The sequence below is a fragment of the Salvelinus alpinus genome, chromosome 32, assembly GCF_045679555.1.
Source record: "Salvelinus alpinus chromosome 32, SLU_Salpinus.1, whole genome shotgun sequence".
Lineage (NCBI taxonomy): Eukaryota > Metazoa > Chordata > Actinopteri > Salmoniformes > Salmonidae > Salvelinus > Salvelinus alpinus.
The window spans coordinates 2066290-2080630 of record NC_092117.1 but is presented as its reverse complement, the minus strand read 5'-3'; the positions used below and the strand labels follow the sequence as shown (position 1 = coordinate 2080630).

The window sequence follows — 14341 nt, the reverse complement described above, 5'->3', positions numbered from 1 at the left end:
GGAACTTGTTCAGTTTATGTCTCAGTTGTTGAAACTTGTTTTGTTCATACAAATATTTACACATGTTAAGTTTGCTGAAAATCAACGCAGTTGACAGTGAGAGGACGTTTCTTTTTATGCTGTGTTTATATGCTTAATTTTGTTGTGATAAAAATGTTGGGCTATATTATTTGATTTTTAATACATTCTAATGCTGGGTGATGCGACTCTAATTATGATTTGAAAAAAGTTGCATGAAAGGCATGAGCTCTGCTTTGTTTTTTTGCGCAGGTTGTACACTCTTTGTCAGTCTCGCATTCAAAATTTGACAAGCACTTGATAATGCCTCAAATTTCTCAGATGCATCCCCTTTATGTGGCCGTAATCCCCCCCCCCCAAATCCATGCCTTTTACGGCCATTGGCCGTTATGCCCTGAGGCTGAATATATAACTTATAACTCCCTTCTCCCCGCTGCCTGCCGAAACACCTCTCACTCACATGGCTCACTCACATGGCTCTCAGTCTCATGATCGGGTTTTTCTAACAGGCTACAAGTGAAGACCGACACAATGGTCTTCAATTTTCATTTGGAAGAGTCAGCTTTTTAAACCAACATGGCTCAGTTTAAATAGTTTTTACATTGTAGTAAAACAAAATCTCATTTGATACGCGCACCTGCGCGTGTTTTTATCCAATTCCGAGGTGCATATTGAACATAATGGAAGAACTTTTCGTCAGCCAACAAGCTCAGTAAGCCTAACAAACAGCAACACCACTAGCCTTTGTCAATCTATTATCCCCCATAGTACGAAAGTTGACCTATTCTATTCTGTATGAGAAATAAATATTCCCAACATAATCTGGGACAGTTGTTGGATGCGATTGATCCCAAATTAATACAACCACTCGCTTAAAAAAAATGTTTTAAGCAATTAGCCTGATGCAACAGATGAGAACATAGAACATAGCCTAATAGTTTATCAACATTTTAAGCTATTTCTTCACACCTACACCGTCTGTCCCTGTGCAGAAATGCGCACCCGGCAGTAGGCTATAAGTGAGAATGTTCCATAAGCAGGAAAACACCATTCTCAAAGTGACCACAAATGCGATTATGCATGTAATGTTTTATTATAAAAGTGCATTTTTATTGTGAAAATGATCTTCCCCAAACTTGAAACTCACGCGCTGTGTATGTTTGCCAGTTGGGCACTACACCCATTGTAATGCAGATTAATATGCTTCATTTTAAGATGTTATTTGGTCACTTTAGTCGTGACACAAAGTTTATCAAAACATATAGACCCATGAGCTAGGATACATGAGGTGTGCAACTAGATTTGAAAAAGTCGCAAAGAAAAAGCATGCACAGTTTGCCTTGAACTGGGCATCGTTCACAGGAGATAATATATAATTCACAAGTGATAGGCTAATATTCTCACCCATTACACTATTTTTGATTTAATCTTGTCTTTACATATACTAAACAATACATGTGTGACATTTATTTTGATTTAGAATGGACCATTATCATGCACCTGTATCGAAACAGGGACACCGGAATGAAAATACATGTCATCTATGCACATAACCAAATAGAAAACCCAAACATATGGCAGCAGATCCACAAGGTGTGCCAAGAGAGGTGACTGTATAGTTCCCTTAAGGAAAAGCACCATTAGTGAATCCGCTTTCTCTGTGAGAGCTTCACAGAATACACTGCCATCAGACACACACACTGCCATCAGACACACATAACTGCACCACATATCACACTTTCACAAAATGCATGAGGACATGGCTAAAGGTCAATCAGATTTGTGAACATAATCCCTAGCTGTGTATTGCCGCTTTCCATGTTGTCTGTTGTCTGTAGCTTGTGAGGTGTGGAAACACTTTGTTGCTTTTATGAATTTTGTCTTGCTGCTTTTTGTTCTATGCTGCTCTGTCTGGATGCTACGTCTTGCTTGTCCTATGTTGCTCTGTGTGTGCTCACTGCTCAATGATTGTCTATATTGTAATTGTTTTTTAACCTGCCCAGGGACTGCAGTTGAAAATTAGCCGGCTGGCTAAAACCGTCACTTTTACTGAAACGTTGATTAATGTGCACTGTCCCTGTAAAAATAAACTCAACTCAACTCAACTCAAATGGAGGAAGCTTTTACCGTGGTTCATTTTCATACCAGCCAGGCAGGCTATACTCCTGTTTTAAAGGGAAGCAATGTGCTTAATATTGGGAAGGTTGAGAAATAAATATAGTAGGCCTAGCCTATAGAAAGCTGATGGGAACATCCTCTTTTTAATAGAGGCCATCATTCTGATCGTGGACTTCAGGAAACAGCAGAGGGAGCACCCCCCTATCCACATCGACGGGACAGTAGTGGAGAAGGTGGAAAGTTTTAAGTTCCTCGACGTACACATCACGGACAAACTGAAATGGTCCACCCACACAGACAGCATGGTGAAGAAGGCGCAACAGCAGAAAACCCAAACACCACATATCACACAAACTTTTACAGATGCACAATCGAGAGCATCCTGTCGGACTGTATCACAGCCTGGTACGGCAACTGCTCAGCCCACAACTGTAAGGCTCCCCAGAGGGTAGTGAAATCTGCACAACACATCTCCGGGGGCAAACTACCTGCCCCCAGGACAACTACACAACCCGAGGTCACAGGAAGGCCAAAAAGATCATCAAGGACAACAACCACCCAAGCCACTGCCTGTTCAACCTGCTATCATCCAGAAGGTGAGGTCAGTACAGGTGCATCAAAGCTTGGACCGAAAGACTGAAAAACAGCTTCTATCTCAAGGTCATCAGACTGTTAAACAGCCATCACTAATATTGAGTGGCTGCTGCCAACATACTGACTCAAATCTCTAGCCACTTAATAATAAAAAATTGGATGTAATATATGTATCACTAGTCGCTTTAAACAATGCCACTTTATATAATGTTTACATACCCTACATTACTCATCTCATATGTATATACTGTACTCTATACCATCTGCTGCATCTTGCCTATACCGTTAGGCCATCGCTCATCCATATTTTTATATGTACATATTCTTATTCATTCCTTTACACTTGTGTGGATAAGGTAGTTGTTGTGAAATTGTTAGATTACTTGTTAGATATTACTGCATAGTCGGAACTAGAAGCACAAGCATTTCGCTACACTTGCATTAACATCTGCTAACCATGTGTATGTGACCAATAAAATTTGATTTGATTTGATTCTGTTTTCTCACGGAATTGCATAGCCTATAGAAATGTTGCGCAACATGAGCTCATGGACTCTCATGAAGTGTTTGATTCGATTTTTGAGTGATTAGAGAGACAATAGAGCATGGAGTACCAGGCAGTTAGCAAGTTTGGTAGGCTAATAATGACCATCAGCAGCAACAGAGCTTGGAGAAGCCTAATTACCATGACTAAACAGTCATATGGAATTTCACTTCCATCACGACTCGTGACCGCCGGTGTGGCGGTAATACGGTCACCGTAACAGCCCTATGTCATAAAAGGTGGAAATCTATGGATCAGGACAGTGTTATCCCGGACCTGCGGTTTTGGACTCTCTCTCTACCGCACATGCTGTCTCTAACTCTGAATGATCAGCTATGAAAGCCAACTGACATTTACTCCTGAGGTGCTGACCTGTTGCACCCTCTACAACCACTGTGATTATTATTATCTGACCCTGCTGGTCATCTATGAACGTTTGAACATGTTGGCCATGTTCTGTTATAATCTCCACCCGGCACAGCCAGAAGAGGACTGGCCACCCCTCAGAGCCTGGTTCCTCTCTAGGTTTCTTCCCCTAGGTTCTGGCCTTACTAGGGAGTTTTTCCTAGCCACCGTGCTTCTATGTCTGCATTGCTTGCTGTTTGGGGTTTTAGGCTGGGTTTCTGTACAGCACTTTGTGACATCGACTGATGTAAAAAGGGCTTTATAAATACATTTGATTGATTGATTGATTGTCATGACTATATTATGCATGTGTGCGCATGTTATGTGTATGGGCGTATGTAGTGTGTGTATGTGTATGTTGGGGTGTCAGTGTCAGTATGTTTGTGTGTGTGTGCAGTCCAGTGTGTGTGCATAGAGTCAGTGCAAGAGCGTTAGTGCAGGTTGTCCGGGTAGCCCTTTGATTCGCTATTTAGCAGTTTTGCTTAGCAGTCTTATGGCTTGGGGGTAGAGGCTATTGAGGGTCCTGTTGGTTCTAGACTTGGCGCACTTGTACCGCTTGCCGTGCGGTAGCAGGGAAAGCAGTCTATGGCTTGAGTGGCTGGAGTCTTTATGGGCCTTCCTCTGACACCGCCTGATATGGAGGTCCTGGATGGCAGGGAGCGTTCTCACCGCCCTCTAAACGCCTAGCGTTCCGGTGCCTTGCATTTGCTGTACCAGGCGGTGATGCAGCCTGTCAATATGCCCTCAATTGTGTAGCTGTAGGCCTATTTGAGAGCTCATGCCAAATATTTTCAGCCACCTGAGGGGCTGCTCCACTACAACCCCATCAATGTGGAAGGGGGCGTGCTCGCCCCTTCGATCAGCTCTTTTGCCTTGCTGACATTGAGGGAGAGGTTGTTGTCCTGGCACCACACTGCCAGGTCTCTGGCCTCCTCCCTATAGGCTTCCTCCTACTAACGTTGTTTCGTCATCAAACTTGATGATGGTGTTGGAGTCGTGCACGGCTGCACAGTCATTGGTGAACAGGGAGTACAGGAAGTGACTAAGCATACATCCCTGAGGGCCCCCCGTGTTGATGGTCAACGTGGCAGATGTGTTGTTGCCTACCCTCACTGACTGAGGGCAGCCCGTCAGGAAGTCTAGGAACCAGATGCATGGCGAGGTGTTAAGTCCCAGGGTCCTGAGCTTGGTGATGAGTTTGGAGTGGACTATGGTGTTGAATGCTGAGCTGTAGTCAATGAATACAATTCTTACATAGGTATTACTTTTGTCCAGGCGGGTGAGGGCAGTGTAGAGTGTAATGGAGATTGCATCATCTGTGGATCGGTTGGGGCGGTATGCAAATTGGAGTGGGTCTAAGGTTTCTGGGATGATGGAGTTGATGTGAGCAATGACCAGCCTTTCAAGGCTTTTCATGGCTACAGACGTGAGTGCTACGGGTCAGTAGTCGTTTAGGCAGGTTACCTTAGTGTTCTTGGGCTCAGAGACTACGGTGGTCTGCTTAAGACATGTTGGTATTACACACTCGGACAGGGAGAGGTTGAAAATGTCAGTGAAGACACTTGCCAGTTGGTCAGTGCATGCTTGCAGTACACGTCCTGGTAATCCGTCTGTCCCTGCGGCCTTGTGAATGTTGACCTTTTTAAAGGTCTTACTTACTCACATCGGCTGTGGAGAGCGTGACCACACAGTCTTCCGGAACAGCTGGTGCACTCATGCATGTTTCAGTGTTATTTGCCTCGAAGCGAGCATAGAATTAGTTTAGCTCGTCTGGTAGGCTTGTGTCACTGGGTAGCTTTCAGGTGTGCTTCCCCTTGTAGTCTGTAATGGTTTGTAACCCCCGCCACATCCAACGAGTGTCAGAGCCGGTGTAGTACAATTCGATCTTTGTCCAAACGCTTTTCCTGTTTGATGGTTCGTCGGAGGGCATAGCAGGATTTCTTATTAGCTTCCGGGTAGAGTCCCGCTCCTTGAAAGCAGCAGCTCTACCCTTTAGCTCAGTAATCTACACCTAATACACACCTAAGCAACGCAGTCAAATAAGGACTACTTTTTGTAGGTTCAGTCCAGGCCAGGATCGCCAAATCTAATAAGAACTCAGTAGCCAAATCAAGTACTCAAAACTCAAATTGAATAACAACTCAGTATATCTTCAGTACTGCTCAAAGTAATTACTAAATACAGTACCATGAGTGACTCCGCAATAGAAAAGACACTCACATTGTCACTGTGAGACTGATGTTGACTGAGTCATAACTCTATTCCCTTTATAGTGCACTACCTTTAACCAGGGCCCATAGGGCTCTGGGCAAAAGTAGTTCACTATGTAGGGAATAGGGGGCCATTTGGGATGTAGCCAAAATTGACATTGATCCTGTCTCGAGGCATCCATCGATGCAAGGTGTCCTTGTGACACTACTGACAGAGGAATGTTTGAGATTGACTACATTAGTCAGACTGCACAGAATCACTGATCTAAAAATCCTCTTGCATCCCAAATATCTACTCATTATGTGATCCCAGCAAACCGGTGACATTCCTAAAACATTAGCTTTGTCATGCGGTGGGTGTAGCTGGTGCATGGAAGTCAGGCGCAGGAGAGCAGAGATGAGTGAACAAAGAAGCACTTTACTGAGGCAATTTGTAAGAACAGAACGCAACCGCATCACAAAAACAAATGCCCAAAGAACAAGTGAGGCAGCACAAAGTACAACAACCAAGTACAATGTACCGGCTGCCACAAATCACGGGTACAAATAAAACCCAGGGCAAACCAGCCGGAAGCGTGCCAACCTAGACAATACCCCACACGGACATGGAGGGAACAGAGGGCTAAATACACATAGTAATCATGAGATGTAAACCAGGTGTGCGGAAAACAAGACAAAACAAATGGAAAATGAAAGGTGGAGCGGCGATGGCTAGAAGACCGGTGACGTCGACTGCCGAATGCCGCCCGAACAAGGAAAGGGACCAACTTCGGCGGAAGTCATGACAAGCTAAGATTCCTATTAAGTTCTAGTTAGGGTTATAACTAAAATTACGATAATAAACACCCCAAAAACATTCAAAGAACGTTCTTGAATGTTCTCCTAACGTTCACAAAAATGTTGTCCAGAACATACTTCACAACCAACACATAACATTCCCCAAACGTTCTCATTAGGTTTTCAGGTAATGTAATCACACAAATTATCAGTAATGTTTTCAGAATATTCTGCCGCAACAAAATGAGAGAGCAATAGAAATGGTTCTGAGAAAACATTACAGGAACGTTCTGCTAATGTTGATGTTAATTAAATCACCCATAACAAGAAGCACCCACAAAGCTCTCATAAAGTTATAGTGTGCCGTTTTGACATGATTTTTTCAATAACGTTCCCCTAAACATTATTCAGCAAATCGTCTTTGGATTCGATTAAATTGGTTCTGAGAAAACCCTGGTTAGGGTTTGAGTTAACATTAGAATGATAATGTCCCACAAACATTAAAATGTTTTTGATCACCAAATATTTTTTTCTAAGAAAAAGTTACAGAAATTTTAGATTCTGTCAAACATGTTATTGATAAATACCATGGTTCTTAAGGAGGGAGGCAAAAGGCAACAGTCTGGTTTCAGTTACTGATAAGGTAGGACAGCCGTGGATTAGGGAGGAGTGAGGAATTTGTCCCGAAGTCAGGTCGGGTGAAGTGAGAAGTCCTATTACACACATATACTTCCATTCCCATTAAGGTTCTAGCATGAGGCAGAGCCGTGACTACACCAGTGAGAGGAACCAATTAAGTTCCTGACTAGCAGCAGAGATGTATTGGCTGTCTGGATGTGCAAAGAGTTGACTCCTTCTAGTAGGAGGGTATAAATATATGTGCTTGTGTAATCATGTTTTTGTCTTTTTGTCTCCCATTATGTTACGCACGCCTCTATGAAGAGGGAACGCAACACCCTGCTGCAACTCAACTCCCCGTGAAGTGAAAAAGGTATGGGCTGTAGGTGCGAGTAAGGATGACACAAAAAGCAGAATTGACCGTTTACTAGGATTTATTTCCTTAGTCGGTAATATGGGGAAAAGGGGCTGGACGGAATCAAAGCAAAGAACGTAAATATCAAAGCTTCCCCCTCTCCTATCTAACCTGCCTACCCACTACTTACCTAACTTAGCACCACCTGGTGCCCTAACCAAAATACAGGGGGTGGTCCACCCAGGTCTTACCTAGTGTGCCTAGACATTGAATATGTATGCCCGCAGGCCTCTTGCCTAAGCACTCCCAAAGTGCCTTCTCCTTCCCCCCTGGGAACAAATGAAACAGAACAAACAATCCACTTCACAACAAAACTAACTCAGGTCACTAAAGAAGCTCTGACCAAGCAACAAACACAGAACATTGCAAAGCTGCTACCAACAACAACTAACACAGTGCATACTCACGACCAACATGCTATAACCCCTCAGCCATAAACCTCTCTCTCAGCAATGATCTATCTAACATTCAATCTCAGCCTATAATGAGATAGATAGATAGATAGATAGATAGATAGATAGATAGATAGATAGATAGATAGATAGATAGATATATCTCTCTAATGATTTATCTTCTGAACAGAACACTGGCTTTTATATCTTCAGGTGGCAATAGTAATTAGAGTCAGCTGCTTCTTGACGAGGGGGCGGGGTCAGCTCTCCAATCATCAATTAGCCATTGAGTCGACCAATCAGCTGGTTGGGGAGAACTCAGGAAGCTATCTCCTGAAACACACACACTCAAATACAAAAGCTACAACACAGAAACTGGGGAACGTAACACGGCCACCACAAAAATTGCAAACATAGTTTGTAATAACAAAAACCAACGCTTCCCCAGTTAGTAAACCCGTGATAGAGCGTCAGCAACCACATTCGCTGAGCCCTTCACATAGACTATCTGTACATTATATCCTTGTAAGAACTTGTTACCTGACCTGGTTTTCGGCAATGGACCTACACAATCAATTATCACTCTTTCAAACGGTTCCCCCACCACAGGAATCGGGCAGAGCGGTGCTCGAGGAACTGTTTGATTCACTTTTCCAGTGAGTTGACATACGTGACATGTTTTACAAAATTGGACCACATCAGACTTCAAACCTGGCCAGAAAAAATGACGAAGGACCCGGTTATAAGTCTTTGTGATCCCCAAATGTCCAGACCACGCCTGGTCATGGGCGAGTGACAGCACCTGCTGTCGGAACGGTTTAGGAACAACCACTTGACACACTTCACTCCAGTCATTAACGGTGTCATGAGCTGCCCATTTCCGCATCAAAACTCCTGCTTCCATAAAGTAGGCAGTCTCTCTAGTTTTAGCTTCCTCAATGGAAATTACCGAAGCAAAACACTTGCGAAGACTGGTGTCTCCTTTTTGACATTCAATCAACTTCTCAGGGGTGACAGACAAAAGAATGTCATGTAATTGGGGCGCGATTTTGCAGTCCCCTGCCTTAGTTTTTACAGGAGTAAAAACTGTCGGCCTTGCAGAAGGAATACTCAGTGCATTGTCTTCTACTTCAACATTCTCAAAAATGGAACTAGCCAAATCCACCACATCTCCTAGCTTGCGAGATTGTGCCCTCGTTAACACACAAGCAGGAAAAACATGTGGAAATGCTTGAACCAATTTCTCATCTGCAATTCTGATTTCTGGGTTGTCTACTACCTCTAACACAGGAGTAACGTTACCACCAGCAATATTATTCCCTAGTAGCAATGTGACTCCTTTTACTGGCAGTGTAGACACTACACCAACATGGAAACATCCTGATACCCAGTGGGTGAATAAAATTGGTATGAGCTTTTTACTAGTCGTCTGTTTGTTTTGAACCTAACACCAGTAAGATAACACTAACACATGAAAGAAACCACTGTTCAAAAGTGAATTGTAGCATTCTGGGAACATATGAAAACCATTCTAAGAACATTGGGGGAGTGTTTTGTGCACCCTGATTCAAATATTTTAAGAATGTCATCACAAGTAGACTGATTTTGTGTTTTGGGAAACTATCTCTAGTAAAATCCCTACAATGTTCACACAACCTAATGAAATGTGTTTTTTGCACACTAAAATAACATGGTATAGTCATCTGCACAACTGGAGAGTTTTGGTGTTTTGGGAACATATCTTTTGTGATATCCCCACAATGTTCCCACAACCTAATGAAACTTTCTGAGAACCTTTAAAGAACAGACGTAACGTTTTCTGGGAACGCTCTTGCAACGTAAGGCGAATGTTTATACAAACATTATATAATGATCAGCACAACTGGACAGTTTTAGTGTTATGAGAACATTTGCTACAACCTCACCAATGCTCTGAGAACTTACACAGAACCAGTTTTGGTTTGCTGGGATCAAGATTAGGGTTTTTGTGCCTTGCCTGGCTCAAACTGATCCCTAAAACATACTGATCGACAGTGTTGTGGCTGCTGACTGACTGATACTCACAAGAAGAGTGGCTGCTCGGGAAACTCTTGCGTCCCTCTGACACCAGGTATGGTTCTCCGGTGCACAGCATCTTAACGTTCACCTGTCCATCTGGGAAACAGCGCTGGAAGTAGTCTGGCCTGGGTCTGCAGAGAAAAGGAAGAAGACATTTCAATCAATCGCTAAAGTTATGCCACCTAAAGTTTACTTTAAGTACATGTCAAGGCATTTAGTTAATTACTTAAATCACAACCGAACGTGATTGGGAGTCCCGTAGGCAGTCAATGTAAAGAAGAATTTGTTCTTAACTGACTTGCCTAGTTAAATAACGGTTAAATAAAAATGAAATAAATAAAAATAAGTGCCACATCGCATAACTGAATGGTGAATGCCAATTTTATTAAGGTACTCATTGATATATAATTCAACCTTCCCCAAACAGTTTTTGAGTCGGTGTACTGCAGTTGGTGTACTGCAATGATGTATTTACCTGCCAACGATCAACTTGATAGTGTTTGTGAAGACTCCATTCAAGGCTAGAGCCAGTGAGACAGCTGCAGGACAGAGAAAGAACCAGAGACAGAAACAGGTTTTACAGAGACACAGAGTAAAACACAACACAGCAAAATGATTGAGCAACCGGGGGTGACACAGCACTTAAAACCTCAACAATAAACCTGAGTCAGAGGGCAAGCATGTATCTATTACAGATTAATGATAATCTATGGGGAGTAAGTTGCGTGCCAAGATTTGAGCTCCATTGTGCTGTTTTCTTTGCCACTCTGGTAGAGATTCTGGATCTGTGCCAGTTATTCTGCATTTGATGTAGTAATAAAACAGAACATTAAAGGGATATGTTTTTTTATACCTTTATTTAACTAGGCAAGTCAGTTAAAACTTCTTTGGGGTAGGAGGCAGTATTTTCACGTCCGGATGAAAAGCATGCCCAGAGTAGACGGAAGTTTCTAAAACTGTTTGAATGATGTCAGTGAGTATAACAGAACTCATATGGCAGGCAAAAACCGGAGAAAAAAATCCAACCAGGAAGTGGGAAATCTGAGGTTGGTCGATTTTCAACTCAGCTCCTATTGAAGATACAGTGGGATATTGGTAATGTTGCACTTCCTAAGGCTTCCACTAGATGTCAACAGTCTTTACAACCTTGTCTGATGCTTCTACTGTGAAGTTGGCGCGAATGAGAGGGGAATGAGTCAGAGGTCTGCCAGCAGCCACGAGCTGACCATGCGCGTTCACATGAGAGTTCGCTCCCGTTCCATTTGCTTTTCTGAAGACAAAGGAATTCTCCCGTTGGAACATTATTGAAGAATTATGTTAAAAACATCCTAAAGATTGATTCAATACTTCGTTTGTCATGTTTTTACGGACTGTAATATAACTTTTTTAACTTTTCTGCCGTACTTTCCGCTGGACTTGCCCGCGCGTCGTGAGTTTGGAAAGTGTACTGAACGCGAGAACAACAAGGAGGAATTTGGACATAAATGATGGACATTATCGAACAAAACAAACATTTATTGTTGAACTGGGATTCCTGGGAATGCATTTTGATGAAGATCATCAGAGGTAAGTTAATTTTTATAATGTTATTTCTGACATGTTGACTGCACAATATGGCGGATATTTGTGTCTTGATTGGGCTCTGAGCGCCGACTCAGATTATTGCATGGTTTTTTTTTCCGTAAAGCTTTTTTGAAATCTGACATAGCGGTTGCATTAAGGAGAAGGGCATCTAAAATCCCATGTATAACAGTTGTATCTTTTAGCAATGTTTATTATGAGTATTCCTGTAAATTGATGTGTCTCTCTGCAAAATCAAAAGATGTTTTGGAACTTCTGAACATAACGCGCCAATGTAAGTCAGATTTTTGGATATAAATATGAACTTTACCGAACAAAACATACATGTATTGTGTAACATGAAGTCCTATGAGTGTCATCTGATGAAGATCATCAAAGGTTAGTGATTCATTTTATCTCTATTTCTGCTTTTTGTGACTCCTCTCTTTGGCTGGAAAAATGGCTGTGTTATTCTGTGAATAGGCACTCACCTAACATAATCATTTGGTTTGCTTTCGTCGTAAAGCCTTTTTGAAATCGGACACGGTGGCTGGATTTAAAACAAGTGTATCTTTAAAATGGTGTAAAATACATGTATGTTTGAGGAATTTTAATTATGGGATTTCTGTTGTTTTGAATTTGGAGCTCTGCAGTTTCACTGGCTGTTGAAGAGGTGGAACGCTACCGTCTCACGTACCCTAGAGAGGTTTAAGAACAAATTCTTATTTTCAATGACAGCCTAGGAACAGGGGGTTATCTGCCTTATTCAGGGGCAGAACGACAGAGTTTTAATGTGTCTTCTCAGGGATTCAATCTTGCAACCTTCCAGTTACTAGTCCAACACTCTAACCACTAGGCTACCTGCCGCCCCAGGATCCTGGGGCCTGGAGATAGCAGAGGTGACTGGAAGGATAGCAATCTACTGTAGTAATTACAGCTGATGTCGGAAGTTTACATACACTTAGGTTGGATTCATTAAAACTCGTTTTTCAACCACTCCACAAATTTCTTGTAAACAAACTATAGTTTTGGCAAGTCGGTTAGGACATCTACTTGTGCATGACACAAGTAATTTTTCCAACATTTATTTACAGACAGATTATTTCACTTATAATTCACTGTATCACAATTCCAGTGGGTCAGAAGTTTACATACACTAAGTTGACTGTGCCTTTAAACTGCTTGAAAATTCCAGAAAAGTATGTCATGGCTTTAGAAGCTTCTGATAAGCTAATTGACACAATTTGAGTCAATTGGAGGTGTACCTGTGGATGTATTTCAAGGCCTACCTTCAAACTCCGTGCCTCTTGCTTGACATCATGGGAAAATCAAAAGAAATCAGCCAAGACCTCAGAAAAAAATATTGTATGTTCATCCTTGGGAGCATTTTCCAAACACTTCAAGGTACCACATTCATCTGTACAAAATAGTACGCAAGTATAAACACCATGGGACCACGCAGCCGTCAAACCGCTCAGGAAGGAGACGTATTCTGCCTCCTAGAGATGAATCTAGTTTGGTGTGAAAAGTGCAAATTAATCCCAGAACAACAGCAAAGGACCTTGTGAAGATGCTGGAGGAAACAGGTACAAAAGTAAAAAGTAATGCTTGCAAGGCTTGCAAGCCGAAGAACACCATCACAACTGTGAAGCACGGGGGTGGCAGCATCATGGTGTGAGGGTGCTTTGCTGCAGGAGGGACTGGTGCACTTCATAAAATAGATGGCATCATGAGGATGGAAAATGATGTGGATATATTGAAGCAACATCTCAAGACAGCAGTCAGGAAGTTAAAGCTTGGTCGCAAATGGGTCTTCCAAATGGAATTTGACCCCAAGCATACTTCCAAAATTGTGGCAAAATGGCTTAAGGACAACAAAGTCAAGGTATTGGAGTGGCCATTTCAAAGCCATGACCTCAATCCTATAGAAAATAGGATTGAGGTCATGAAAAAGCGTGTGGGAGCAAGGAGGCCAAAATTCACCCAACTTATTGTGGGAAGGTTGTGGAAGGCTACCCGAAACATTTGACCCAAGTTAAACAATTTAAAGGCAATGCTGCCAAATACTAGTTGAGTGTATGTAAGCTTCTGACCCACTGGGAATGTGATGAAAGAAATAAAAGCTGAAATAAATAATTCTCTCTACTATTATTCTGACATTTCACATTCTTAAAATAAAGTGGTGATCCTAACTGACCTAAGACAGGGAATTTTTACTAAGATTAAATGTCAGTAATTGTGAAAAACTGAGTATAAATGTATTTGGTTAACCTCTCTTGGGTAGTAGGCAGTATTTTGACATTCGGATGAAAAGCGTGCCCAAAGTAAACTGCCTGTTACTCAGGCCCAGAAGCTAGGATATGCATATAATTGGTAGATTTGGATAGAAAACACTATAAAGTTTCTAAAACTGTTAAAATAACGTCTGCGAATATAACAGAACGGATTTGGCTGGCGAAACCCCGAGGACAAACCACCCAGGGGAATTTTTTTTGAAGTCATAAGATTTTCCAATAGATTTATATGTGATACCCTTATTTTTAGGAACCTGGTTGCAGTTCCTATGGTTTCCACTAGATTTCAACAGTCTTTCGAAATTGTTTGATGTTTTTCTTTTGAGAAATGAAGAAGT

General features: G+C 42.1%; 1 protein-coding gene across 1 annotated transcript in view; it reads right to left on the bottom strand.

The window, feature by feature from the left end:
- The window catches only part of LOC139562357 (phospholipid phosphatase 4-like), a 206867-nt gene that overhangs the window by 15786 nt on the left and 176740 nt on the right, over window positions 1-14341 (bottom strand). The window contains exons 4-5 of the mRNA XM_071380030.1: window positions 10625-10688; window positions 10156-10280 (exon numbers count right to left, since the gene is read on the bottom strand). Coding sequence (XP_071236131.1) covers window positions 10156-10280; window positions 10625-10688 — 189 coding nt within the window. The remainder of the gene's footprint in view (window positions 1-10155; window positions 10281-10624; window positions 10689-14341) is intronic.